This window comes from Arachis hypogaea, chromosome 3 (assembly GCF_003086295.3).
Source record: "Arachis hypogaea cultivar Tifrunner chromosome 3, arahy.Tifrunner.gnm2.J5K5, whole genome shotgun sequence".
In the NCBI taxonomy this organism is placed as follows: domain Eukaryota; kingdom Viridiplantae; phylum Streptophyta; class Magnoliopsida; order Fabales; family Fabaceae; genus Arachis; species Arachis hypogaea.
Genome location: NC_092038.1, coordinates 4,477,584 through 4,504,713, shown reverse-complemented (window position 1 = coordinate 4,504,713; position 27,130 = coordinate 4,477,584). Strand labels below are relative to the sequence as shown.

The following is a 27,130-nucleotide window of genomic DNA, read 5'->3' as shown; positions in this document are numbered from 1 at the left end:
TATCATTATTGTTATATACACTTTTATATATAGAAAAGTGGATTAGTATATATTTATACACTAATATAATATAATGTAAATAAGTTGTTTCTTTGAACTTATTTTATGCACATATAATTTATGGTGATAATACTAACTAACCCTAATGGACTTTAACTAGTGATGATCCTTGTCCAACGACCTTGATGAGAAGTATATATATGATGAGGATAAGTTAAAACTCTGACAAGGAAAGTTGGCCTCATTTTCAATCTTATTAGTAATTAATTACACGTTCTCATTATGTGAACATAGACATAATTAAAAAACGATAGATATAGTTTAAACAAAGACAACCGTAGGGGGAAGAGAGTGAATCATCATCCTATTATTTTATACACTTTATTATATTAATTCGACTCATATACGTATATATTAAAATCAATTACTAAAATTAATTATTAATAAAAATATATATTAAAAATAATTTAAAATATTTATATATTTATATATAAAAATATTAATAATAAATTTTTGTATACAAATAATATTTTTTATATTAATAATATAGTGCCATCATTCATCATTATATTCATACGGTGTCTTTGTAGTGACTTTGATTTCCTTTTTCTAAAGAAAAAATCTGTTATCATAGGTACAACTCACCTGTCACCAATAATGTAGATAATTTTTCAAACGAATTTGGTAGGAAACTAATTTTTAATTTGTTTACAATAATTACTTTTTATTATAAAATTATTTTTTCAATTTTTTTATAATCTAGAGTTTAGAATTATGACTTAAAATTTAACATAATTTTAAAATTTAAAATTTAAATAAAATAATAGTTCAAAAAATTTGATATTGACTAAAAATATTGACTCATAAATTAAATTTGAATTATAATTAAAATTAAATAAATTATCCAATACCTTACTTGATAACAAACTGATAAAAATATAAGCAAATTAATATAAATTAAAAAATATCAATTATGTTTTATATATATATATACCTAATTTCAAAATTAATTTTAATATATAAATAATATTTGTGAGAAGTTATAACTGTATAAGTATGAGAATGCACATTATTATCAAATATCAATAAATCAATATTCAATAATAATGTAAAGGTATTATAAGAGGGGAATGTCTCCCACTGTCTCACTCATCAAACTCCGGAACCTGCTGCATATATTCTCTGTATCGCCACCATATCTTAGAGTTTTGTGGTACCAAATCATTCCTCCATTATCATCATGAATCAACCACGCCATGTTTCTTGTTTTTGTCTATTTCTGTTTTTTTTTTCTTCTTTTTTAAAAATTAAGTTGCTGATTTGAAGCCAAGGGAAAATGATATTTTTACATCCTAATATTGTTACACAATTTTGAGTTAAATTATAATTAAAAAAAAAACAGAGATAAAACTTAAAAGAAAGAATGCATGAGATTCACATTTTTATTAATTCAGTATAATTTCGATGAAAAATAATTTATCTAATAAGTTTGATTTTTAAATTTAGTTTAATTTATTGTCACAATCTATCTGCAAGAAATAATAATAATATATTATTAATCCGTTACTCAATATGAATTATAATTTGGATTTAATCATTTATTGTTAATTTTAATTTATTTTTAATTATTATTTATTTTTTACTTGTAATTTACTCATTAATTTTATACTTATAAAAAAAACCTTCTATATTTAATTTTAGAAGGACATGATAAATTATAAGATCCGAATTATTTTACTATTTTGATATATTTTTCGTACTGATTTAAACTAATGTAAGAATGTATTTAGTAGGTATTTATCTTCTATATTTTTTTTCTTGCCGAAAAAATGTATTTTTTAGAGATATAAAAACAAATTCGCTTTTTTTTTTTAAAACGAGATATATCTCAAAATTATTACTATAAAATTACCAAAAATAACTATTTTTTTATGATATACATCTCTATTAAGTAGTCATTTTAAAATATAAATTTGATTACATGAATTGAAAAACTGAGGATCAAATCATCAAAATATGAAACGTCACTTTTAACGTATTGGCCCCTTGTAACCTTTTTCTCCGCTTTATAATTTGTTGGTTTCTTTGTTGCTATCCCATCAAATTGAAACTCTTAAACATAAGATTAGCCACACAATATAGCATCATAATAAAAAAAAATAGCCACAAAAAAGAATAATTAAAATAAAAATGATTAGCCACAATAAATGAGAATGGAAACTAAAATCCATTGAGAATGGAAACTAAAATCCATTGTCAAATTACAAACGGTGTATGCTAATAATAATAAAAATAACAACCACCACCACCATTGATTTTATATATACATATATATATATATATATATATAATACTTCATTGTCTTCCATATTTGTATTATTTGACTCATTGTATCATATGTATGCCACAATTTCTATTTATTGACTCACCATTCTTTATTATTTGATCTGCACATTCATTTCTCTCTTAAAAGAAAAAGGAAATTTTAATAAAATATATTTTTTTCCTGAAAATTTCTAAAATGTTATAAAAATAACTTGTAAATAACAGTTAATTTAATTCAGTTGTGTTTTTAATTTTACATTTTCTATTATTCTTTTTTTACAATAAGTGATTAGTCAACTTTTTTTTTTCTTGTAACATTCTGAGAATTTTGGGTGAGTAACAAAAATTTCTAAAATTCTCGTCTTCTAAATAATAAAATTCGTGAATGAAATTTAGTTCTTTAATTTTTTTTTTTGTTTGTCCACAATCTTTTTAACCAAACTCGAAAACACACTGATAAAATAAATTTGAAGAACTTTCAAAAGTAAAACAAATATTACTTTGTATATATATATAAAATTTAATTTTAATGTATTAATAATATAAAACGTTTTATATTATTGTGTAATTATATTTATTTTTTAAAATAACTATTCACACAATTAATATAAAAAAAATATTTTTATAAATATAAAATTATATAATTAAATATACATATAAAACTATTTTTATATCACAATTAAATTGATATATTGTTATATGATAGTGGGCGGCGATTAGATATACATTGAGAAAACCTTTTTCACCCACATTCATTGAGAACTTAATCATATCATATATAATCTCAGCAGATAATAAATGATATACCTAGTCCATACTCCATAGCTCTATATATTTAATTTTAAGAACAAACTATGATTCTGTTCTTCACTCTCAAAATTGTTCAGTGTGCGTGTATCCCTATCATCTTTATCTGTTCATTATTAAAGCCACAATAATTGCTGACAAAAGAATTAATAATATAATACTTTAATAAAGTTACTCAAGGCTTTTCTTTTTGTCCATACTAGCGTTTTTATTTATTTATTTATTATGACTTTGCAAGTTAAATAGTTCTCTTTTTTCTATCTAATGATGAAATTCATATATAATTGGGCGATATATATACTATCAAATAAATTTTTAAAATAATAATTTGATTTATTTATATTTTCATTATTTTCTCTGTTTATGTTCTATTTCACACTTGTGATGTATGTGTTAAGATATGTATTAATATATATACTTAAAAAAAAAACAGAAATTCATATATAATGAGGCGTTGATTTTTCTCTTGCTTCTTATGGGAGATAAGAGTAGCGTGGTGGGAATTAGTATCATGTATCCTTTAAAATAAATCATCAATAGAATTATAAATTAAATAGATTTGAACAAATAAATATAAAATGTTCAACTATTTACTCTGTCTTTTTCAACATTATTACGTTTTTTATTATTAATTTTCGTATCGTTAGAGGCAAGCTTATAACAAGTAATGTAGTATTAGAGCTACAATTAATAAAGTTAAGAATTTCATAGTTCAAGAAACAAATTGTTTCAACTAACAGAAGAGCAATATTAAAATATTAAGAAACACAAATAATAGTAATCATAATAAGGAATTTGAGGAAAGTTATGTTTTTTCTTTATAGATTGGACTACTAAGTACTAACAGTCCGGTCCTATTATAAAAAGTTTAACTAATTCACTTAATTTAATTAATGTTTCAAGAAGTGATAAGAACTTCTCAACTAAAATGACATAAATTATATGTTTTTTTTTTGTTGTGGGTATTCAAACGAGCCTGAAGCCCAATAAATGATGCTCATTATCACTTAGGTATGACTTAGGATGGTCCATTTTTGGAACCTTAAGGCCCAGCTTAGAATGGTCCATTTTTGGAAGGGTTACTTGATTTAATAAAGACTTGTATTTATGGATTTCATTTTTTGATTGGCAAATATTCAACTCAAACATTTTTTCATTTCTTCAGGAATGCACCATCAACATAAATATATTCTTTTACCAAAAAAAAGAAAAAACATAAATATATTCAGTTATTTACCCTCTTGGGCAAACAACCCAATCCTTGGAACATACTATAACCCTAGGTGGCAAAGAGCCGACATCGAGGTGCCAAACCTTCCCGTCGATGTGAGCTCTTGGAGAAGATCAGCCTGTTATCTCTAGAGTAACTTTTATCCGTTGAGCGATGACCCTTCCGCTCGGCATCAATCTTCGGGCTTTATTTGTAAAGTTTCGATTCCTTGGTAGTCGAAACCCAAAGATCTATGAATAAGTCCATGTTTGACTAACCAAGCAGACAAAGGACCCTGCATTTTAAATAGAGCTTAGATCGATAATGAATTAATATTAGACTATCAAATTAAGAGATATTATAAAAAATATTAAAAATATAACTATTAATTTTATCTTCTTCTATCAACTTAAGTGTTTAGAATAAATAAATTTATGACATGATATTACACTTAGTCATTTGAATTTTAAATTTCTAATCTCTTTATAAATGTATATAAATCTTTCTAACCTCATAAGAATTTATTAGAAGTGCATAACACAAAAAATAAAAAAGAAAATCAATTTTCTCTCAACAAAAACTTATTCATTCATCATAAGCATGTCTTCCTCATTATCATCATCAACGGGGCTCTTCAATGGTTAAGTTTATTCGGAATAATTTGGCTCCAATACATAAGTGGAATAAATACAAATTTTCTAGCATACTCTTCCCAATTCAAAGAACTTCTATCAATCTCCCAAATCCACATTGAAAAACTCTTTGGTTGGTTCTCTGGCCTTGCTTCTTGGCTTGTCCTAATGATAGGTTCAACTCTTAGTCTCATTGGTTATGGTGTTCAATATTTCTTCCTAGCTAACTATATCTCAAATCTCTCTTATTGGCATTTTTGTTTTGTTAAGTTTTTCTGATGGCAATAGTATTTGATGGATCAACACAGTTTGTTATGTTGTTACAATAAGGAATTTTTTTTTGTCTTATAGTCAAGTAACGGTTAGAATCGCAACTAATTAGCAAGGTTTGAGTGTTTAGGTTTATATACCAATGTTGTTGATATTTTTTCACTACAAAAGATCAAGGCTAGAGTATTCTTATTACCATAGACAATTGGTTTTCTTTGTGTGTTTTTTTGGTGCAACAATTGGTTTGGTTTTTCTTTGATCGACTATGGAATGTGTCTTGGTGATGTTGAACTATTAAGAAAAACCAAACCAATTGTTGCACCAAAAAAACACACAAAGAAAACCAATTGTCTATGATAACAAGAATGCTCTAGCCTTGATCTTTTGTAGTGAAAAAACATTAACAACATTGGTATATAAACCTTAACACTCAAATCTTGGTAACTAGTTGCGATTCCAACAGTTATTTGATTATGAGACAAAAAAAATTCCTTATTGTAACAACATAACAAATTATGTTGATCTAGCAAATACTATTTCCAGCAAGGAAACTTAACAAAAAAGGCATGCATATAAGAGAGATTTGAGATATAATTGGTTAAGAAGAGATATCAAACACCATAACTAATGAGACTAAGAGTTGAACCTATATTAGGATAAGTCAAGAAGGAAAGCCAGAGAACCAACCAAAGAGGTTTCCAGCATGAATTTGGGAGATTGATAGAAGTGCTTTGAATTGGGAATAGTATGCTAGAAAATTTGTATTTGTTCCACTTATGTATTGAAACCAAATTATTCCTACTAAGCTTAACCATCAAAGAGTTGTTGATGATGATAATGAGAAAGACATACTTATGATGAATGAATAAAATTTTGATGTGAGAAAATGAACTAAGAGGTTAGAAGTATTTATATACACTTACAAAGAGATTAGGAATTTAAAATTCAAACATTTTTAAATATATTCACACAAAGATTCACACAAATATTCACACAAAGATGTTCTAAACATCTTTAATATATTATCAAATATATTCACACAAAGATTCACACAAATATTCACACAAAGATGTTCTAAACATTTAAAATTAGAATTAAAATAAAATTTAATTTTTAAATTTAAGTAAAAAATAATTAAAAAAATATATTCGATATCAACCGAAAAAAAAATTGATCACTAATAATTGAATTCGAATTATAATTGAACATAAAGAAATTATTACATTATTCAATACTTAACTTGAAAACAAACTAATAAACATATACGCAAATTAAATGATAGCATAAGAATGCACATTATCAATCAATTTATCATTAATAATGTAAAGGTATTGTAAGAGGGGAACGTCTCCCACTGTCTCACTCTGCTGCTTATATTCTCTGTATATTGCCACCATATCTCAAAGTTTTGTGGGTACCAAATCATTCCTCCATTATCACGATAATTAATCAATCATGTCATGTTTCTTGTTGTTTTTATTTGTTTTGTGGTCCATTTATTTAGATGTTTTAATTAGAAATTGTATATAATATATATAATTTAAATTTGATACATCACCAGTATAAAACAGTTTTATAAATTTAACTACGTAATGGAACATTAGTAAAAATAATAATATTTTATTTTGATCATGTGAATAATCATTTAAAAATATATATAATTGAACGATTATATAAATATTTTATACTGTTAATACATCAAAATTAAATACATATCATATATAGTTAAGTTGCTTGGGAAAATGTTACTTTTACAGCCTAACGTTGTTACACAGTTTTGAGTTAAATTATAATAAAAAATATGAGTTAAATTCAAGAACCAGTTTCAATTTTTCTTTGAGAATGACTCTGATGTGACTCGAATTAAGAGAGGTTCACCTTGGTTATTCAAGAGTTTTGTTATTCATGTTCGCAGATGGAAGCAATCAATAAATATGGAGGATAATCACATCTCTTCTTTTTCTGTATGGGCACAATTTTGGGGATTGCCTGAACAATACAAAACACTTGAGGTTGGACGAAAATTGGGTGGGAGACTTGGTCAAATTGAAGATGTTGCTCTATTTGAAGTTAGAGGCAACGATACACGCATAGTGAAGGCTAAAGTGGAACTGAACGGTGATAAAAGAATGAGGGATACACTGAAACTGCTTGATCCTAATCAGAAAATGCTGGAAATTGGAGTACACTATGAACGTATAGGTGTGTTCTGTACTTATTGTGCAAAATTGGGGCATGAATCTAAGAACTGCCAATGTTTTATTGATGATTCTGCCCAAAATAATATCAAGGAAGATAAAGTTGGTGAATGGCTTAAGGCAGATCAAGTCGGTAGGCGTTTAACTGAAAAGAGAGCTTCCTTCAATCCTAACCAACCTCGGGATGGTTCTATTCCAGCTCAACCGAAGAAAAAATCTCCACCTGCTTGGCTTTTTGATAGTTTCTCAAAAATGAGTGTGCAAGATGATCAGAAAAAATAGAATAATGAAAAAATTGCTGCTAATTCGGGTTCTGGAGAAGAAAATGAGGGTGAATCAGAAAATACAGGTATGGCTACTGATACTAATTCTTCTTCTAATGCTCTATTGGAAATATCCTATACCACGAATAATGTCCAACACAATAACAATGTCATATCCAAGCTTAAAAAGGAGAACAAAAAGCCAAACCTGAAACAACTTGCCAGAAAGTCTGTGATAGGTTTCAAACGGAGGAGTGGAGGTAATGGTACTGAAGAAATTTCAAAAAAAATTTGTCTCAATGATATTATCTCTGATGCTATGACGGTGGAGGGTGCCAGCCTTCAAGTGGCTCCCAAAGAAATATGAAACTGCTCTCGTGGAATTGCCGGGATTTGGGGAGACCCCTGTCAATCCACAATCTTAAAGGGATTTGCAAATCCTACTCCCCCGAGGTTGGTTTTATCTGTGAAACAAAAAATTAATCTCGACAAGTTGAAGGAAAATTAAGATCTTGTGGTTTCAAGGAATGGTTTATTGTGGATCCGGATGGATTATCAGGGGGTTTGGCAATGGCATGGAGGGATGGTTGCACTGTTCAGATTTTGCAGCATGGTAGATTCTTCATTGCGGCATCAGTTCTGACAGCTGGATCTAATGATCCCTATGGTGTTCTAGGTGTTTATCTCAGTTCAAATGATCAACATAGAATGGCTCAGTTTGCTGAATTAACTTCAGTCACGCAACAGTTTGATGGTAAGGTTGTGTTAATGGGTGATTTTAATGCCATTTCTAGTCAATTGGAGAAAGCAGGTGGGGGTGCTAAATCTCCTTCTTCTATCGAAACCTTTAACAGTTTTATTGATGATAATTCTCTGATTGATATTGGTATGGTCGGAAGACCATTCACTTGGTCGAATAGACGGAGGGGTGATGAGTTGATACAGGAAAGACTGGACCGATTCCTGGTAGGAGTTGATTGGCAGCAACTCTATCCCAATGCAACGGTTCTTAGACTGTCAGAATCAGGCTCAGATCACTCCCCTCTTCTCTTAGACTCTAACCCGAGAACTGAGAGATCTAAACGCCGATTCAAATTCCAAGAAAGATGGTGTTCCAATGATGAAATAAGGCAGATTGTTAGAGAGGTTTGGCACGAACAGATTGATGGTTCAGCCATGTATATCGTAGCTCAAAAACTAAAGCGTTTTTGACATAAGATTGTCATATGGCAGCAAGAATACAGATCTAATTCGAAGGTGGAGATTGATTTACTACAGTCTGAATTAGAGGAACTTCGTTTAGCAGGAATTCATGGAGGCGACATCATTTCAGAAATAGAGGACAAACTTGAAAAAGCATTGCAAAATGAGGAATCTTATTGGAAAGATAAGTCTAGAGTCAAATGGCTCAAATCTAGCGATCAGAATACAACTTTCTTCCATCAGAAATTTAGAAATCGAACCCGAAGGAATAGAATTTGGCAACTAACTGGCAGTGATGGTGAAGTGGCTACTTCAAATGTTGGTATTGCTTCTATGGCTGAATCTTATTTCAAGGACATCTTTTCCTCCAGTTGTCATGAGAACCCTGAACCTCTGTTTACTGATTTTGAACCTAAGGTTACAACTCACATGAACCGTAGGCTTCAAAGACCAGTGACTATGGAGGAAGTGAAACGTGCGACATTTAGCATTCATCCTCAAAGTGATCCAGGAGATGATGGTATGACAGCAAAATTTTTTCAAAGCTTCTGGAACATACTTAGTGGTGATGTGTTTCGAGCAGTTAAGAGCTTCTTTTCAGGGGGCAGAATTTTGAAGGGTTTTAATCACACTCAGATCTGTCTTATTCCCAAGATTTCTGATGCTAAAGATATGACTCAGGTAAGACCAATAAGCCTATCTTCAGTCTTTTACAAGATTATCTCCAAAGTATTTGTACATAGACTTCAGAGTATGATGAATAGACTAATTAGCCCTACGCAGAGTGCTTTTATTAAAGGCAGATTAATCTCTGATAATATCCTAATTGCTCACGAGTGAATGCATTACTTGAAAAACAAAAAAAGGGGACTCGAAAATGAAATGGCGCTAAAATTAGATATGAGTAAGGCATATGATAGGGTGGAATGGCACTTTCTTTGGTTTATATTGGAGAAGTTTGGTTTTGACTCCCGGTTGATCATGTGGATTCGAGAATTAGTGACAACTGTTTCTTATTCTGTTATTGTGGAAGGACAACCTTATGGTTTCTTCAAACCAAATAGAGGTATTCGACAAGGAGATCCTCTATCTCCCTATCTTTTTCTTTTCTGTGCAGAAGGTCTCTCCTTCTTGCTACACAAGGTAGAACAAAACAGACTAATTCAGGGTCTTCAGATACATAGACGATGTCCCAAGGTCAACCACCTCCTTTTTGCTGATGATTCCATCTTATTCTGTAAGGCTAATCCTGAAGCATGTTCAAATATCCTGCATTTATTGAATTCTTATGAAAGCATCAGTGGCCAGAGGGTAAATCTTAATAAATCTGCTGTATTCTTTAGCCACAACACTCCATCCACTACTCGTACACTACTGGCTAACTCTATGAATATTAATCATATTGGGGCTCAGGATAAATACCTTGGTTTGCCTTCTACAGTCTCTAAATCGAAAAAGGCTTCTTTTAGTATGATCAAAGAAAAGGTTCGAAAAAGAATCCAAGGGTGGAAGCGCAATCTTCTATCGTCAGGTGGTAGACACGTATTGCTTAAGGCAGTGGGAGAAGCTATTCCTATTTATACATTGTCTTGTTTCAAGTTGCCTGATGGTTTAATCTTAGAAATTCACTCTCTACTTTCTCAGTTCTGGTGGGGACAAAAAGGTTCTGAAAGGTGGATGGCTTGGATTAGCTGGGACACTATGACTCGCCCACGAAAAGAAGGAGGCCTTGGATTTAAAGATCTCAGAATCCAAAATCTGGCGCTTTTAGGCAAACAGTTTTGGCGACTTGTAACACAGCCTACTTCCTTATTATCCAAAATCCTAAGAGGTAAATACTTTAGCAATGGTAATGCTATAACGGTAGAAATTGGAGTCTTACCTTCTTGGGGATGGAGGAGTATACTGGAAGGCCGAAAGATTGTTGAAAAAGGTCTTAATTGGGCTGTGAGTCCTGGAGAGAATATCCGAACCTTTGAGGATCCTTGGCTGCCTCCTCTGTATCCTTTAATGATTTTTGACATGCCAAATAGACAAGCTATTGCTGAGTTGGTTCCAAGAGTTAAAGATCTAATTACTGAAGATAGGAATTGGAATCAGAATCTTATTCAATAATTATTTCGCCAAGACGTTGCAAACAGGATTTTGTCAGTTAAAATTCAGCAAAGTAGGGACAAATTGCAATGGGATTTGAACAAATTCAAACAATATGATACAACTTCAAGTTACAGAATTGGCTATTTATTTTACCATCCGCCTCTGGAGCTTTGCCCTAATTATATGCAATAGAAAAAGCCGTGGATTGATCTATGGAAGTTGAACTTGTCTCACAAAATTAAGCTATTTATCTGGAAAGCTCTCCATGGCCGGCTCCCGGTGCTTGCTCAGATTCATCACCGCATCCCATCTATATCACCAATATGCCCCTGCTCTCATGAAGCCACCGAAACAGTCACTCATTGTTTGATCGATTGCTCTAGAATTAAAGATGTATGGTCTCAGAGTTTTCTTCGTGACTGTCTTCCCCCTCAGAGTCCTAACGACTTTTGGACATGGTGGATTGCATCAACAGAGATGCTTAACCTGTTGAAGAATGATGACCGTAATCCTCAATTGCTTGCCATCATTTGCTGGAACTGCTGGAAAGCTCGCAACCAGTTGATTTTTGAAGGTTCTACTTCAATACCGTCTGCCATTCTAGCAAGCTCTGTCAAGTTGCTCCGTGAAATCCAAAGAACTCCCAGTTTAGGTCGTCATCTCCATGATGCAAGCTCTTAGTTGCATTCAATTTGATTTATCATTCTTTCTTCTTTAAGATTTTTTTCGTTTTTCGACCTTGCACCATTGGATGAATACCTTCAGTGTAGTGTTTTTGGGAAATCCCCACTTTTCATTATGCTGTCCTGCTTTTGGACATCTTTGTATTTCATTTTTCAATAATTAATGAAATATAACTTACTATCTTTTAAAAAAAATGAAACAATGCGTGAGATTCACATTTTTCTCAATTCAATTCAAATTTATTTTATAATTTTGATTTAATGAAATAACATTTTATCTAATTAGTTTGATTTCTCAAAGTAGTTTGATTCTTGCATTGTAACAATCAACAAGGAAAAACAATTTAATATATTATGATATTAGTTAAAATAACTGTTTTTTTAATATACATCTCTATTAAATAGTTATTTCAAAATATAAATTTGATTACATGAAGAACATTAGTACATAGTCATGATTACTGCAAGGTATTGTTTCTTAGTGGTTTATAGTAATCTGATTCAGATTGATTCAGTATACATAGAACGAGAATAATAAATTTTTATATTTTTATAATATAAAATGTTAAAAGAGATAAAATAAAACATTTGGATATTATATATAAATGTAAATTAGTTTTACATTCAAACATAAAAGAATATTTACTTGTTAAAAATAATTAAGTTTTGATATACTTTATTTTACGTAATTACTTTGTTTTGGGGCCAGGCGTGATAATTGATAATTACACTGAAGCACATTTTTTGAAACTGGAGATCAAAGTATGAAATGTCATTTTTATTGGTCCCTTTTAACCTTTTTTTTCCCTCCACTTTACATATAATTTGAAAAACTTTTCAAGTGCACCGATATTTGTGTGTTTTAGTGATTTTAATTGTTGATATTAATTATAAATTATATAATATATATAATCAATATCAACAATTAAAAATTATCAAAATATTGGTGTATAATTTTTTATAATTTGTGATCTTTACTCCCATGTAAAGAGAAAAAAAAAATACAAATATATAAAAAAATATAAACTATAAAATATTGAAAAGTTTTTAAGTATATTAATATTTTTAATCATTAGTTTTAATTATATATTATATATATTTTTTATAATTAAGATCAAAGATTAAAAATAATTAAAATACTGTATATTAATATACTTAAAAAAATTTTAAAATTATGACAAGTTTTTTTTTTTTGGTTTCATTCTGTATTTTATATAACTTTAAAATATGTGAGTGAAAACAATAATTTGTCGATTTCTTTGTTGCTATCCCATCAAAAATAAAGCTCTTAAACATAAGATTAACCACACAAATGAGAGACAAGAATTTAGGGCCATACAAATGAAAATGGAAACTAAAATCCATTGGAAAACCAGTGTATAATAAGAAGAACAACAACGACATCAACAACCATGCAATGATATATCATCAAGACTTCGATTTGTATTATTTGACTCATTGTATGCCACAATTTTCTATTACTTATTCAATTTCCATTGATGATTATTCTTTATTATTCAATTTGCACATTCATTTTCCCATTAATAAAAATTAAAAATTATATCTCTTTCTATGAAAGAAAAAAATAAAATATATTTTATATTGATTCATTGGAGTACCCTTATCTTTGGTCTTTTATAGTTTATTTAATATTTTATTCTAAAACAATTTTTGGTTGAATCACTGGTTGGACCAATAAATAAGTATGATTTGATGATCGATCCGATTTTCAAAACTTTAGTTCTCACAATAAACTGGGCATTCATGGATATTCTTTTTCCAAAAAAAATTAAAGAATTATTAAATAATCTTATATATATAATAATTTGTTAATACGTAGTACATGGTCGCATTATTTCATAAAATCATACTATGCAGATAACAATTTAATTGGCTCAAGTTATTTCTTTCTTGAGTTACTAGTAAAAGTATTCCTTAATTATCAACACGTTTAATCTTCATCCCATGCATTATGTACAATTGTACATTGCCTTATCATTGCCTAATTTTAGGCCCAATTCAAGAATTTCCCTTTGAATTGCTTAATTTTTTCATACATCATGTACATTGTCAATCGCCTAATTTCTATTTTAACTTTAAATTTCTATTTGAACTTTAAATTTCTAATCTCTTTGTGGGTGTATATAAATCTTTCTAACTTCATAAAATTTATTAGAAGTGCATAGCACAAAAAATTAAAATAAATCTCTCATCAAAATCTTATTCTTTCGTTAAAATCCTATTAATTTTTTTCATTATCATTGTCAACGACTCTACAATGGTTAAACTTAATAGTAATAATTTGGCTCCAATCCATAAGTGGAACAAATACAAATTTTTCAGCGTATTCTTCCCAATTCAAAGAACTTCTATCACTCTCCCAAATCTAACTCAACCACCTTATTTTTGTCTCAGATGCTGGAAAACTCTTTGGTTGGTTCTCTGGCCTTACTTCTTGGCTTGTCCTAATGATAGATTCAACTCTTAGTCTCATTGATTATGGTGTTCAATATCTCTTCCTAACTACCTATATCTCAAATCTTTCTTATTGGCATGTTTTTTTTGCTAACTTTTCTTCTGATAATAATCTTTGCTGGATCAACATAATTTATTATGTTGTTACAATAAGAAATTTTTTTGTCTCCTAGTTAAGTAACTGTTGAAATCGCAACTTGTTGCCAAAATTTGAGTGCTAAGGTTTATACTAATGTTGTTGATGTTTTTCCACCACAAAAGAATAAGGCTAGAACATTTAAACATCAACAACATTAGTATAAACCTTAGCACTTAAACCTTAGCAACTAGTTGCGATTCTAACAGTTACTTTACTATGAAACAAAAAAAATTCTTATTCTAGCAACATAACCAACTGTGTTGATTCAGTAAATACTGTTGCCAGAAGAAAAAGTTAGCAAAAAAAAAAACATGCCAATAAGAGAGATTTGAGATATAGTTAGTTAGGAAGAGATATTGAACACCATAACTAATGAGACTAAGAGTTGAATCTATCATTAGAACAAACCAACAAGTAAGGCCAGGAACTAACCAAAGAGTTTTTCAGCATCCAAGGCAAAAGTAAAGTTGTTGAATTGAATTTGAGAGATTGATAGTTCTTTGCATTAGGAAGAATATGCTGAAAAATTTGTATTTCTTCCACTTATGTATTGGAGTCAAATTATTCCTACCAAGTCTAACCATTGAAAAACCGTCGATGATGATAATGGAAAAGATTAATAAGATTTTTATGAGAGAATTTTTTTTTTTGAGCTATGCATTTCTAACAAATTCTTATGAGATGAGAAAGATTTATATACACTCACAAAGAAATTAGGAATGCAATGTTTTGATACGTATACACGTACTTATGTTATGCAAGCCATCTTCCACTTTCATCTCGAATTAGACCTCCACTACCCGGGTTCCCTTGGGAGGCACCATCATTATTAACTTTAACCCATCCATTTGGGGAGGATTTTCATCTAATGAAGACTTCTTTTCTCTTGCTAGCTTTTCTAAAATTCCACTCCCTCTTGCAAGCTTTACTCAAAGTTTCAGCAAATTCAGTTAACACTTGATGGGAATTATGTGGTCTTTTGAACGGAGGATAAAAATTTTTACCTGAGGTTGAAAACTAACCTGCAAGATTGAAAGAGACTGGACATTCTTTATGTTTGGTACAACTAGACCATTTGGAGTAGCCATGGCAACTCCAATGTTGTGTGAACCTATATCAAGTAAACCCATCTTGTCAGATCCAAATTGAGGCTAATGCCTCAAATAAACTATTGAATTAACAGACACCACATATCAACCAACTATAACCAGAAAAACATTGAATCTACCAAAATTCAAACACATTCAACCTTCAAAGAAGGCTAGCAAGACATATCGAGAGTTCAGCCTGTAATGTTTAAGAGAAAGACCTTTGAATATGACCTCCATTGAATCCTCTCTGAAGCAACTATTCAAAGAGGGGTACTTGGTGAGGGCCATTGACAATGATTTGACTAATATTGGCAGAAAAGTGTGCTTGACATCTGAATAAGGATTGTTTTTCTGAAACGCTGTTTTAAGCTCCACTAGAGCATTGCAGTTTATCTCATCTACATAATGGAAATGTGGGACCTTGGCAGTTAGAGACATTGATTTTACATTGCTCTTTGGTATCCCCTAAAAGAGAATAGAAAAGAAAATAATTAACTTCCAAGCTATTGCAACATTCAAGGTCGTCACGGTTTTCTTTCCAGGTTGACATGTATCATTGTCTCGTAAGAAAGACACAGAAGAAAAGGGGTTCAGATTCATATGGATGCTTTTGCCTTAGGGAAAGTATCCTATCCTCTGATGGTGATTTATACCAGGTGTCACACTCTTTACACTTAAACGGTTCCAGATGGTTGAAACTGCAGGACAGTCACGTAAAACGTGCTCCATAGTTTCCTGGCACTCTTTACACCTATGACAGTTTAATAGTATTTAATTATTTAAGTATTGAAAAAAAAATAGGCTGGGAAGCCATCATCAACCCGGCGCTTTCAAGAGACCTATGACAGTTTAATAGTATTAATTAAAGCTTTTTTTTTTGTCACGATCCAAACCGCCAAGCCGGTCTAGATCTAAAGAGAAACGGAGCTTCAATTCCAACCCGGCCCGAATTTTTTATTTCAAATTACACGGATTTGTCTATGAAGCATGTGATTCACGCCGCCGTCGTCCACTTCGTTGCCTTCGCCTTCCACGTCGACGTCGCCTGCGTCACTATCGTCGGCCGCAACCTCGCCCGCGCCTGTGTCGTGGTACTTGCCTTCCATGCCGTCGTCACCTGCGCCTCTGTTTCCGCCCCCAGCGCCGTCGTAGCCTGCATCACCGTTGTTGCTTGATGCCCGAACTTGCCGACATTGAAGAGGTCTTCGCCGGTTGGTATCTGTCGCCATCAGTTCTTCTAAAATGCTTGCTGCGATGCCCACAGCATCTTCTTCCATTGTCGCCCCTGTTGAAGGCATCTTGCCGTCGAGTTTCAATGAAGCTTCTCGCTTATCGCCCGGCCTGAACGAAGTGATTTGCTCTCTCTCTTCCTGCGCCGCCGGACCTTGCATTGCGTGAGGTCTTCTTCCGTTTTCAAAATTCATCTGTCCTGCCAACCCCGGACCAGTCCGCTGCCATCCTCTTCTGTCTCCGACGGCCAGAGTTTTTGTCTTTTGCTGTATTCGTTGGCCCTCGGTTCAAGGGCGGTGCTTGTATCTTCCTGTTCTTTTTTTTATTTGAGTTCCAATCCTAGATATACAATACATTCGTACACTTCTCATATATTTTATCATATTTTTTTAATTGTATTTTTTAGGATTTGAATCCTAGATCTTTAAGATGGGAAGAGGGAGATATACCATTAGAGCCCAGGCTCATTGGCGCATCTTCCTGTTCAAAACAGAAATCACGAGGTGCTGGTTTTTTATTTTGCGAGCCTTATGTGGCCCAGTTGGAATGTCCATTTCTCAAAGAAATTATTTAAGAAGACCTTTTAGGTCGGAAAAAAAAAAGGACCTTTTAGATGACCAAGAACTAAAAAAGAAAGCTTTTTATTATCAAGTCCAAAAAAAAAAGTCTTTTATTATGGATTTAGCAAATTTTCAAGTGAAAACATTTTTCAATTTTCACTTAAGGAACCATTTAGATAAAGATGTTAAAAATGTTTTTTTATAAAAATATTTTTTAATAATTAAAATTTAACACATATAATTGATTAAATCATGTTATTTTATTAAAATTAGGCTAGACAAATTGATTTAATCGAAAAATGGTGAATCAAATCTTGAACTGATTTAAATTAATTTTTTTATAGAAAATGACTATAATACCCTATTATAAAAAATGACTAAAATACTTCTATTATATATATTAATTTTGAAAATCCTAAATTTTAGTCCTTTATATTTCTATCTTAGAGTTAGGATTTAAAATTTTTAATATATATATATATATATATATATATATATATATATATATATATATATAATAAGAGTATTTTAATCATTCTCTATAATAAGGATATTATAGTCATTTTTTATAAAAAAAATAATATTAACTTAGACTAATTCAAAATTTGATTCACCATCCTTTCAATTAAATTAATTTGTCTAACCTAATTTTGACAAAAATAACATGATTTAATCGATTATATATGTTAGATTTTAATTACTGAAAAACATATTTAAAAAAGACGTTTTAGGTGTCTTTATCTAAGTGACTCCCTTTTAGGAATGATACATTTCTCCTTTCCGTTACAGTCATATACTAGAAATATATGTTTACTATTTTATATTTTTTATTTTTTTATTAAAAAAAATTGATTATTCTATTATGATAAAAGTGATTATTTGAGTGGTTAATTATTTAGTTAGAAAAGATATGAATTAACAAGTATAAATATATAAATACATAATAATTAATTTAGTAATTATTTTTTATGTATATCTAGTATTTTTTTATTTTTTATTTATACCATGTATACCTATATTTAATCACTACTCAATTTAGAATATATTTTTTTACAACGACTAATTTAATAGTTAGTTTTTAGTTTACTCAATTTAGAATATATTTTTTTACAACGACTAATTTAATAGTTAGTTTTTAGTTTAATTATTTTGTTAGTATCATAATTTTACTAAATTTTTAATTTTATTTTTATAGATTTTTTTAATTAAATTCTTATATTACTTTTAATTTTGTAATTAAATTATTTTTAGTATAAAAAATATTAGAATTAATTAAATATTTTTTTATAAATTAAAAGTATTTACAATAAAAAATTTAACATATTCTTTAATCAAATATTTTTTAAAAAATATATATTAATTTTAATATTTTTTATATAAAAATAATTTAATAAAATTAAAAATAATATAAAAATATATACAAAATTAATTAAAAATTTAGTAAAATTATGCACAGAACTAGAGAATAATTAAACCTTAGTTTTCTAATGTAGCATTGATTATACATTTAACTAAATTGCGGGGTACGTAACAAGCAAAATCAAAGTAAGGTTCCTCTTTGATCGATTTCTCAACAATTCAATTCCCCATACAACGCCATTGAGCACGAGCTTCGCGCTTTCTTCTATTGCAATTGAAATCCCTAAACCTCCGAAATCAAATCCCCCTTCTCTGCAAATTTATCCTTAATGGCTCTTCACACCCAGGTTCTCGCCTTCTTCTTCATACATCACAAAAAGTTTCAATTTTTATTTTCATTTTCTTTTGGGTTATGACTGTGTATGTTGGTTTTGCAGGTTGTTGGGTTGGCACAGCTTCTTTGCCCTCTTAATTCCAACATTGTTCTCAAAACAGCATGGTATCCTATTTATGCTTTTATCCATCAAATTTTTCATTCTTTCACTGATGATTGGTTTCCTTGATTGTTATGAAGCTGTTCTATAGGGATTGTGATACCCGTTTACTCTACCTTTAAGGCTATTGAGAGTAAAGACCAAAATGATCAGCACAAGTGGTTATTGTATTGGGCAGGTTCCTAATTTTCCTTCCTTCTTAATGTGTACAAAATTGCTTAATTGCTGTTATTGTTGTGTTAAGTGTTTCATTCATTGATCCCTGTCATATACTTGTCCTGTAATTGTTAGTGCTTATAATACTTACTTGTGTTTGTATCATTCAAGTTTTGATTGACAATTTTGGAAGAATTCCCAAGTGAGTGGGAATTACTTTTGATAATCATCTGTGCAATTCATTTTATTTATTTATATTTTTTTAAGAGTTCATTGATTCGATGGTTTTATCTGGAATATGGGTATGTTTATTAATGCTGATCTCTCTTATGGTTTTCCAGCTTATGGATCTTTTAGTGTAGCAGAAATGTTTGCAGAAAAGTTACTTTCCTGGTATGGTCAAGTCGTCGGTATCTCCATAAGTTTATTTCATTTGCTTCTATTAACTGTAATGGTTCATCTTTTTTTCTTCCTGCAAACTTGCCTATTTATTTATTCATGTCTTCATTGTTAAAGTAGCTAGTCCTATGTTTTCTTGTTATTTGCTTCCAATTTTTTCTTCTTGTGATCTTCCACAATTTATGCTTTCCTGATGCCTGAACCAATTACATTCAGATTTTCTATCTTGATTTGATTGTTTTGCTTTTGTGTTTTAACATTTTACTTGGAGTATTGTGGGATCTAAGCGTTTGTTTATCATATCAATTCAGGTTTCCACTCTATTACCACATGAAGTTTGCATTTCTTGTTTGGCTACAGCTTCCCACTATTAATGTAAGCTTAATCAAACTGCTGTACATTACTGCTTTTGTGTTTTTTCAGTTGCTTCGTTAGTCAGTTAGTTAATAATATCTTTTTTAGCTCTTGAGCAGGATATATTGTATTATGCTATTTTACTTCTCTTTTAGTTGTGCTTGTCTCCGTGATAACATTTCCGGTATATTGGGTAGTAGTAAATAAACAAAACCACATGGTGCTTCTTGAACAGGGTGCAAAACAACTCTACACGGATCATTTGCGTCCATTCCTGTTAAGGCATCAAGCTAGACTTGATCATGTTGTCGACGTTGTGTATGGTGAAATGGTAAAATTCTATTTGTTGATTTTGTTATGATTCATTGTTGGAAATGCATTGTTTATTTTATTTTCTTTTGAAAACAAAAATATGTTTTCTCCTTCCTTTCCGCAGGGTAAATTTGTCATTGCACACCAGGTGGAATTCCAACTTGCAAGATCTCTACTAATGAACATTTTAGTGACAGGTATGCATGTGAACTCTGTAGCTCTATTTTCACTATTTAATCTCCTATTTCAATGCAATATAGCCAATCTGTTGTTTCTAAAGAAAATGTATAAACGAAATGGCTAAATGAAAGTTCGCATTTAGGAGCTATTTTAATTGATTTAGCTTTTCTATTTGCTGTTCTGTGTTTGTTCAAATTCAGTAGATTTGTTGTGAACTTGTGATTGGAATATGGCAGTGTAGATTTAAGTACATGGTTTAACTAAGAGTTTCGAAATTCATTGCATAGTAGGATTTATTTACTCCTCCTCAATATGTGGTCTTGTGGTTTTGGTCATCAGAAGGGATTAAATTTTCTTTTCATATAAAAGATTTGTTTAATTTGTCGTTAGTTTTTCGCCTAAAAGATCTCTTTGCTCATGTTATCTGCATTCTGTGTCAGCAAATCAAATGGTAAGGAGTATCATTCTACCGGCTAGAAGGGAACCAAATCGTATCGAAGGACCGAAGAGGCCACCGGTTCAGGATTCTGAATCAGACGAGGAGTGATCTGTTTGTTTCTCGTCGTTAGAAAAGCATCGATTGGATAGTTTTATAATACACGAATTTTGTGATATGCATGTGGTTTTGTCTTAGTTCTGAGCTTCAAATTTTCTGTTCTCTTTCATTTTTCCCTTGTTTCAATCATTGTACATAGGAAATTTGCATATTGTATCCAATAAGAAGAACGTTCTTGGCAACTAGTTGAACTTGGGAGTGAGATATATAAAACAAAAGTAATATAGTACCTCACCTAATGTCCTGCAGCACACTTGGGGGTTTTGTCTACACCATCTCTCTACCGGCCGTCAGTGCACCCAACCTGGCCAACCAATCTACCGCTTGATTTGCTTGCCGGTCAATGAGCTCGAAGCAGATAGACCAACTTTGACGAAATAGTAAGGTGGGGTAAATCTGTAAATATTTTAGGCAGCTCCATTGGATGGAACTTTTATACAGAGCTCCATCAAATTTGCTATACATTAATTTGCTACTCGGATTTTGAATATCCATCATATAATTTCCCATTATTTGATCTTGATAGTTCAGGTTCTTCTGTTTATTTGGGTCATGTTAGGAGGAGTTTGCAACATTCCTAATATATAAAAGTTAGAATGATATCAATCACAGGAAGAAGAAAAAGGTCAAAATGAGAATGGATATTTGAGAAATAGTGAAAAAGGTATAATCCAAAAACCAATGGATGTGAAGAATTATGCATAGTTGTTATATATTCTAATAATCTTAATTATCAGAGAAAATAATAAATAAGTTTTTGACCTTTTGATCTGGAGACATTTAAGTAAATTGATTTTTTCAAAACTTAGACATATTAATTCTTTATGTTTACTTGGACCTGTTAGATTTAACGAAGAAATCAAACGTAACTTCTTTTGTATTGATCTAGTTGATACAAATGCACACGTGAGTGAGTTTTTAAAATAGAATAAATTAGATCTAAGAATCGATGCTCAAAAGTTTGAAGATATCAAAAACTTAAATATATTTTTAAATTTTCTAGATGCTCAAAAATTTGAAGATATCAAAAACTTAAATATATTTTTAAATTTTCTAGAATTCAAATGGTCGTAAACTAAAAAGTTAGGAATCTACTTGTTCTTTTCTCTAATTTTTAACCACTTCCTAATCGTCCTCCGTAGACGAATGAAGCTTGGAAAATTTTTCATTGCACTAATTTAAAGTATTATACTATAATAGCACCCTGCTTTTCAAATTTCAATTAACTCGCATGTGCTCAAACGACCACTATTATGTCTTGACAGCTCATCGGTTATATAATATTGTTATTAATGTTAATAAGGTTTGAGCATCTCATCCATTTCGAATTTTCTATAAGGAACAAGGAAACAGATATATGCCGATATGCACACTATGCATTTCTTGTTCCTGTATATTCTAAAATAATTCCATACTCCTTATTGTTATTAAAGAGTGTATAGAAACGTTTATAGCCAGGTAAACTGTATCCGAGTTGGTGGATATATTTAAATGAGGGAAAATTTTTTATTTTACTTTTTCATTAAGAGCATTCTCCTTAGCAAAAGAAAATTTAGAGGATCAACAATTTTTTTTAAAATTTGGTCAGTATTTAACAAAAAAAAATTATATTAGTAAATATAATTTTATACTATTAAAAATATTAATAATAATTAATTAATGACTACAAATCACAAAATTTCTTAAACTCTTAATACTCCTCTTGTAGCAAAGTCTAGGAAAATATTATTTACTTTATTTTTAATTTAATTTGCCACATTGATACGGTAAGAATTCTAAGAACAACTCCAGCTACTGACAAAAGCAGAGATCAACCATTGAAAAAAAAAAAGTCCCAGCATGTTTTTTAAGAGAAGAGAGTTTATGTGAATAGAAACTTTCATCGTCTAATAATAACTTACCACGTGACAAGTTATTATAAAAATAAATAATTATATAAATTTATAATTAATAAATAATTATATTAAATAATTAAATCATAATGAATTAAATAATTATATTAAATAATTAAATAATATTTAATTTATTAATAATTTATTTTAATTATTTTAGTTAGGAGAGAAAGATTTTATATTATACTATTAATTTTTCCGAAAAAATATCCAACTTTAAAATATACAGCAATATCAACAGTTAAAAAAAGACTTAATTAAACACATATGACAATTTCAAAATATTTATCGTTAACTATAGAATTCTATTTATACTTTTTTTTATATTGCGTATTTTACAAATTAGTTTAATCTCAAATTACATATTGTGCACTATAGTTATATATGAAGTTATTAATTTTTTTAATATTAATATTTTTAATAATAAATTATTTTTTTAATTTATAAATTTTAATAATATTATTACAAAAAATAACTATATTAATTTTAATTATTTTAATTAATTAATTAAGTGAAGTCGTAATAGAAATTACAAATTTTTTTTAATAAAAAAAAATATTTTAAATTTTTATTTATTATTTATAACATAAAAACTGATATTAAATTATTTTTTATGATAAATAAGCCATAAAGAAAGACTAAAATGAGTTTCATAGAGACGGTGTAAATTTATCATCTAGTGCTAGTATTATATAAAGTCTTCTATCATTAACTCATTCCTAGATCCTAGTGGTTTGACTTTTATTTCTTACGCACTTATCTGTATTCATCTGAGTAAATGTTTAAATTTATTTTTCAAATTGTGTGTGTGAGTCAAGTTCTCTAAATTTTCATTCAATAAAAAATTGGAACACCGATATTCAATTTTCATTAAGAATACATTTAGATGAAAAAAACTATTGTCACTTTTTAAGTAGAAAAAATGTATATTAAATTCATTCTTAAAATATCTTCTTTATACCCCTAAACTGAAATAAAAAATTTCAGTAACTCGAGAATTCTTTTAATACATATTTAGACATTATAATACTATTTCTTAAGAAAAAAAAGTGAATAAATAAATTATTGAATTATGAGAATTACAGCACATAAAGTTCTTTATTCAAACTTCGTATTTAATATTGAAGAATTATCATTAAATATGAAGTTCTTGATTTTGACCTAATTATTGCAATCTACCCAAAATAATAATAATAATAATAAATAAATAAATAAATAAATAAATAATCTCTTTTACTACATAGAAGATCTAGAACTAGCTGAGGCCTGAGCTGATTTGAGTGTAACAACAATCTTGTATTGTATCTCAAATCAACATCACTTTTTCTTTACTGAATCAAAAGCTGAAACCAAATGGTATTACTCACAATCACAATAACCTTCATTCCTAAATTCTTGACCCTTTAACGCTCTCCAAACCCCAAAAACAGGGGAAATAAAAAACCAGAAACCCACCGTCTCAAAAAGGTGGTTCTTTTTTGTTTGAGGTGGGTACCCAAAGAAGAAAACACACACCATGATTGGACGCAGAGAAGGAGCATTGATGAGGAACAACGGTTCCCATTCTCTTTGGAAATCGAAAGTTGTAACCGCCGTAGCAATTGGGGTCCTCATTGGTTGCGTCTTCGCGTTCTTGTTCCCAAATGGTTTCTTCTACTCTGTTCCCACTTCAACCCCAAATCGCCACCTTTCTCTTGCCGGATCCAAAACCCAGGTTCCAAATTCAGAAAAGATTACAACTTTGCCTTTTGTTTTGAATTGTCTTATGCTCTGAATCTTAGTCTCTTGCAATGGGTTTTTCGTTGACTTTTTAGTTCCTCTGTTCTGACTTAACTGTTACCTCTATTGTCATTGTGGGAATATGCTTGACCTTGTAGCACTGCAGATCATTTGTTGAGTCATTTGATTACGTAATATGGATCATGCAAGTACTTAGCATATATGTAGTAGTCTTGGTTAGTCACCTATTTTAAATAGGGATGTTAGTAGTGTTTGTTTTCAATATGTGGGTAAAAAATATGTACTTTGTTCCTGGATTGGTTTGATATTGTAGAAAATTTGGCCAGATTTGGTTTATTTCTCTGCATTGAGATAATGCAGTTTCCTGGGTTTCATCTCAAACTGGAATTCAGTTTTTTCAGCTAGTTAGAGTGGATGAATCTAGCTGATATTTTCAAGTTTATCAAATGTGCTTAAAAAGGGGGTTATTTAATGGTTTCCTATGAAAGTAAGGGTACTTCATCTTTTGCCCTGACTTGCATGTACAGTGTGTTTTGTTTGGTAGGGGTCTCAGGACAGAAAACACAAACATTGAGCCAGTAGAGACAGAGACAAGACAAAATGTTCTCTGTTCCTTTCTCCAGTTTTTTGTTGGATGGAAAATTAGGCAAATTTTGTCCTAGAATAAAGGCATTCCTTCTCTACTTTGTATTTGTCTTCTTATCTGAAGAAGTTTGTGTCTCCTAGTGTTTCTGTATTTGTCTTGAGGTAGTTACCAGATGGAGCCTTGGTTTATGTTTTGGACATGATTTCTAGATTTATAGACCATGTGCGTAGCAAGATTCATTCATTGTGTTCTATTTTTCTTTGGCAGGAAAATCCAGCTGAATGTGAATCCTCTGATCGGCTCAACATGTTGAAATCAGAGTTGGTGGCAGTATCAGATAAAAATGCTGAGCTGAAAAAACAGGTGAGGGAATTGACAGAGAGGCTGCGGTTTGCGGAGCAAGGGAAAGATCAGGCTCAAAAGCAGTTTCTTGCATTGGGTAAACAGCAAAAAGCTGGACCTTTTGGTACCGTCAAGGGATTAAGAACTAACCCTACTGTTGTTCCTGATGAATCCGTGAACCCAAGGTTGGCAAAGCTATTACAGAAAATCGCAGTTAAACAAGAGCTTATAGTTGCGCTTGCAAACAGAAATGTGAAGGAAATGCTGGAGGTCTGGTTCACCAACATCAAGAGAGTAAACATAACCAATTATCTGGTTGTTGCTTTAGATGAAGAGATTGAACAGTTCTGCCAATCAAATCAAGTCCCAGTGTATAAGAGAGATCCGGATGCAGCTGTTGATAACATTGGAAAGACAGGAGGGAACCATAAAGTCTCAGGGCTTAAATTCCGTATTCTAAGAGAATTTTTGCAGTTGGGGTATGGTGTTCTTCTATCAGATGTGGACATTGTATATTTGCAAAATCCCTTCGATCATCTATATCGGGATTCAGATGTGGAGTCCATGAGTGATGGCCATGATAACAGGACGGCTTACGGTTATAACGATGTCTTTGATGAACCTGCAATGGGTTGGGCTCGATATGCACATACCATGAGGATATGGGTGTATAACTCTGGTTTCTTCTATATCAGACCAACAATTCCCTCCATTGAACTTTTGGATCGTGTGGCAACTCGACTTTCCCAGGAGGATGCATGGGACCAGGCAGTTTTCAACGAGGAGCTCTTTTTCCCCTCGCATCCAGGCTATGAAGGGCTACATGCTGCAAGAAGAACTATGGATATGTATCTGTTCATGAACAGCAAGGTTCTTTTCAAGACAGTGAGGAATGATGCTAAGCTAAGCAAGTTGAAACCGGTAATTGTTCATGTGAATTACCACCCTGATAAGCTTCCGCGAATGAAAGCAGTTGTCGAATTCTATGTCAACGGGAAGCAGGATGCTCTCAAAGCTTTCCCTGAAGGCTCAAATTGGTAACCTTGCCTTTGTTCAGAACAGGTTTTTCAGTAGATTTTATTAGTATATAAAAGCATAACTTTAGGCCAAAAAGGATGTGACTTATAAGCACATTGAGTTATGTTGTTTGCCCCATTTCTTATATGGTTCCGTTCTCTTCTTCTTCTCTTTGTTGTTCTTTCTTTAGAGGGGGCTTATATGAGATTTTCTTGTGTAACATTTGTTGTTTGCTAATGGAAAAGCTTTGTTGTTTTTATCTTAACCTCGTAATAAACATTGGAAAGTACACATTGGAATAAACATAACGTCATACTTATATGTTCAGATTCATCAAGCAACATACATTAATTCAATCAAGATGCTCCATGCACCTTACTTTAGAGGATTAACCAAAGTCCCAAAAGATTCAAACATTTTGTTAATGAAACTGGAATGAGCCAAATCCAAATATTGTTGGAAAGTGTGCTATTGTTTCTTCCCCATACTTGTCTACCATTTCTTCCAGCAGAGACTCATTTTCATTTGTGATATCCACACACTTTTGAGAAAGCCAAACA

The 27,130-nt window shown here is 30.7% G+C and overlaps 3 protein-coding genes and 1 long non-coding RNA gene across 4 annotated transcripts; 2 read left to right on the top strand and 2 right to left on the bottom strand.

Moving 5' to 3' along the window:
• Positions 1 to 4,267: 4,267 nt before the first annotated feature.
• Positions 4,268 to 5,089, bottom strand: LOC140182515 (uncharacterized). Its single transcript, XR_011878251.1, has 2 exons — positions 4,853 to 5,089; positions 4,268 to 4,637 (listed from the first exon to the last, which is right to left on the bottom strand). It is a non-coding gene; the product is annotated as an uncharacterized lncRNA (long non-coding RNA).
• Positions 5,090 to 13,604: 8,515 nt separating this feature from the next.
• Positions 13,605 to 15,831, bottom strand: LOC112788949 (lipoamide acyltransferase component of branched-chain alpha-keto acid dehydrogenase complex, mitochondrial). The gene is made up of 3 exons (XM_025830638.3): positions 15,612 to 15,831; positions 15,325 to 15,413; positions 13,605 to 15,225 (listed from the first exon to the last, which is right to left on the bottom strand). Exons 1-3 carry the CDS (start codon positions 15,829 to 15,831, stop codon positions 15,088 to 15,090), a joined length of 447 nt encoding a protein of 148 aa, XP_025686423.1. The 3' UTR covers positions 13,605 to 15,087.
• A 2,846-nt stretch (positions 15,832 to 18,677) lies between these two features.
• On the top strand, positions 18,678 to 21,505 carry LOC112788948 (HVA22-like protein k). The gene is made up of 8 exons (XM_025830636.3): positions 18,678 to 18,889; positions 18,980 to 19,041; positions 19,117 to 19,214; positions 19,534 to 19,585; positions 19,903 to 19,966; positions 20,181 to 20,276; positions 20,382 to 20,454; positions 20,878 to 21,505. Exons 1-8 carry the CDS (start codon positions 18,872 to 18,874, stop codon positions 20,982 to 20,984), a joined length of 570 nt encoding a protein of 189 aa, XP_025686421.1. The 5' UTR covers positions 18,678 to 18,871; the 3' UTR covers positions 20,985 to 21,505.
• A 2,623-nt stretch (positions 21,506 to 24,128) lies between these two features.
• Positions 24,129 to 26,829, top strand: LOC112788947 (arabinosyltransferase RRA3). Its single transcript, XM_025830635.3, has 2 exons — positions 24,129 to 24,599; positions 25,479 to 26,829. Exons 1-2 carry the CDS (start codon positions 24,402 to 24,404, stop codon positions 26,592 to 26,594), a joined length of 1,314 nt encoding a protein of 437 aa, XP_025686420.1. The 5' UTR covers positions 24,129 to 24,401; the 3' UTR covers positions 26,595 to 26,829.
• Positions 26,830 to 27,130: the final 301 nt, after the last annotated feature.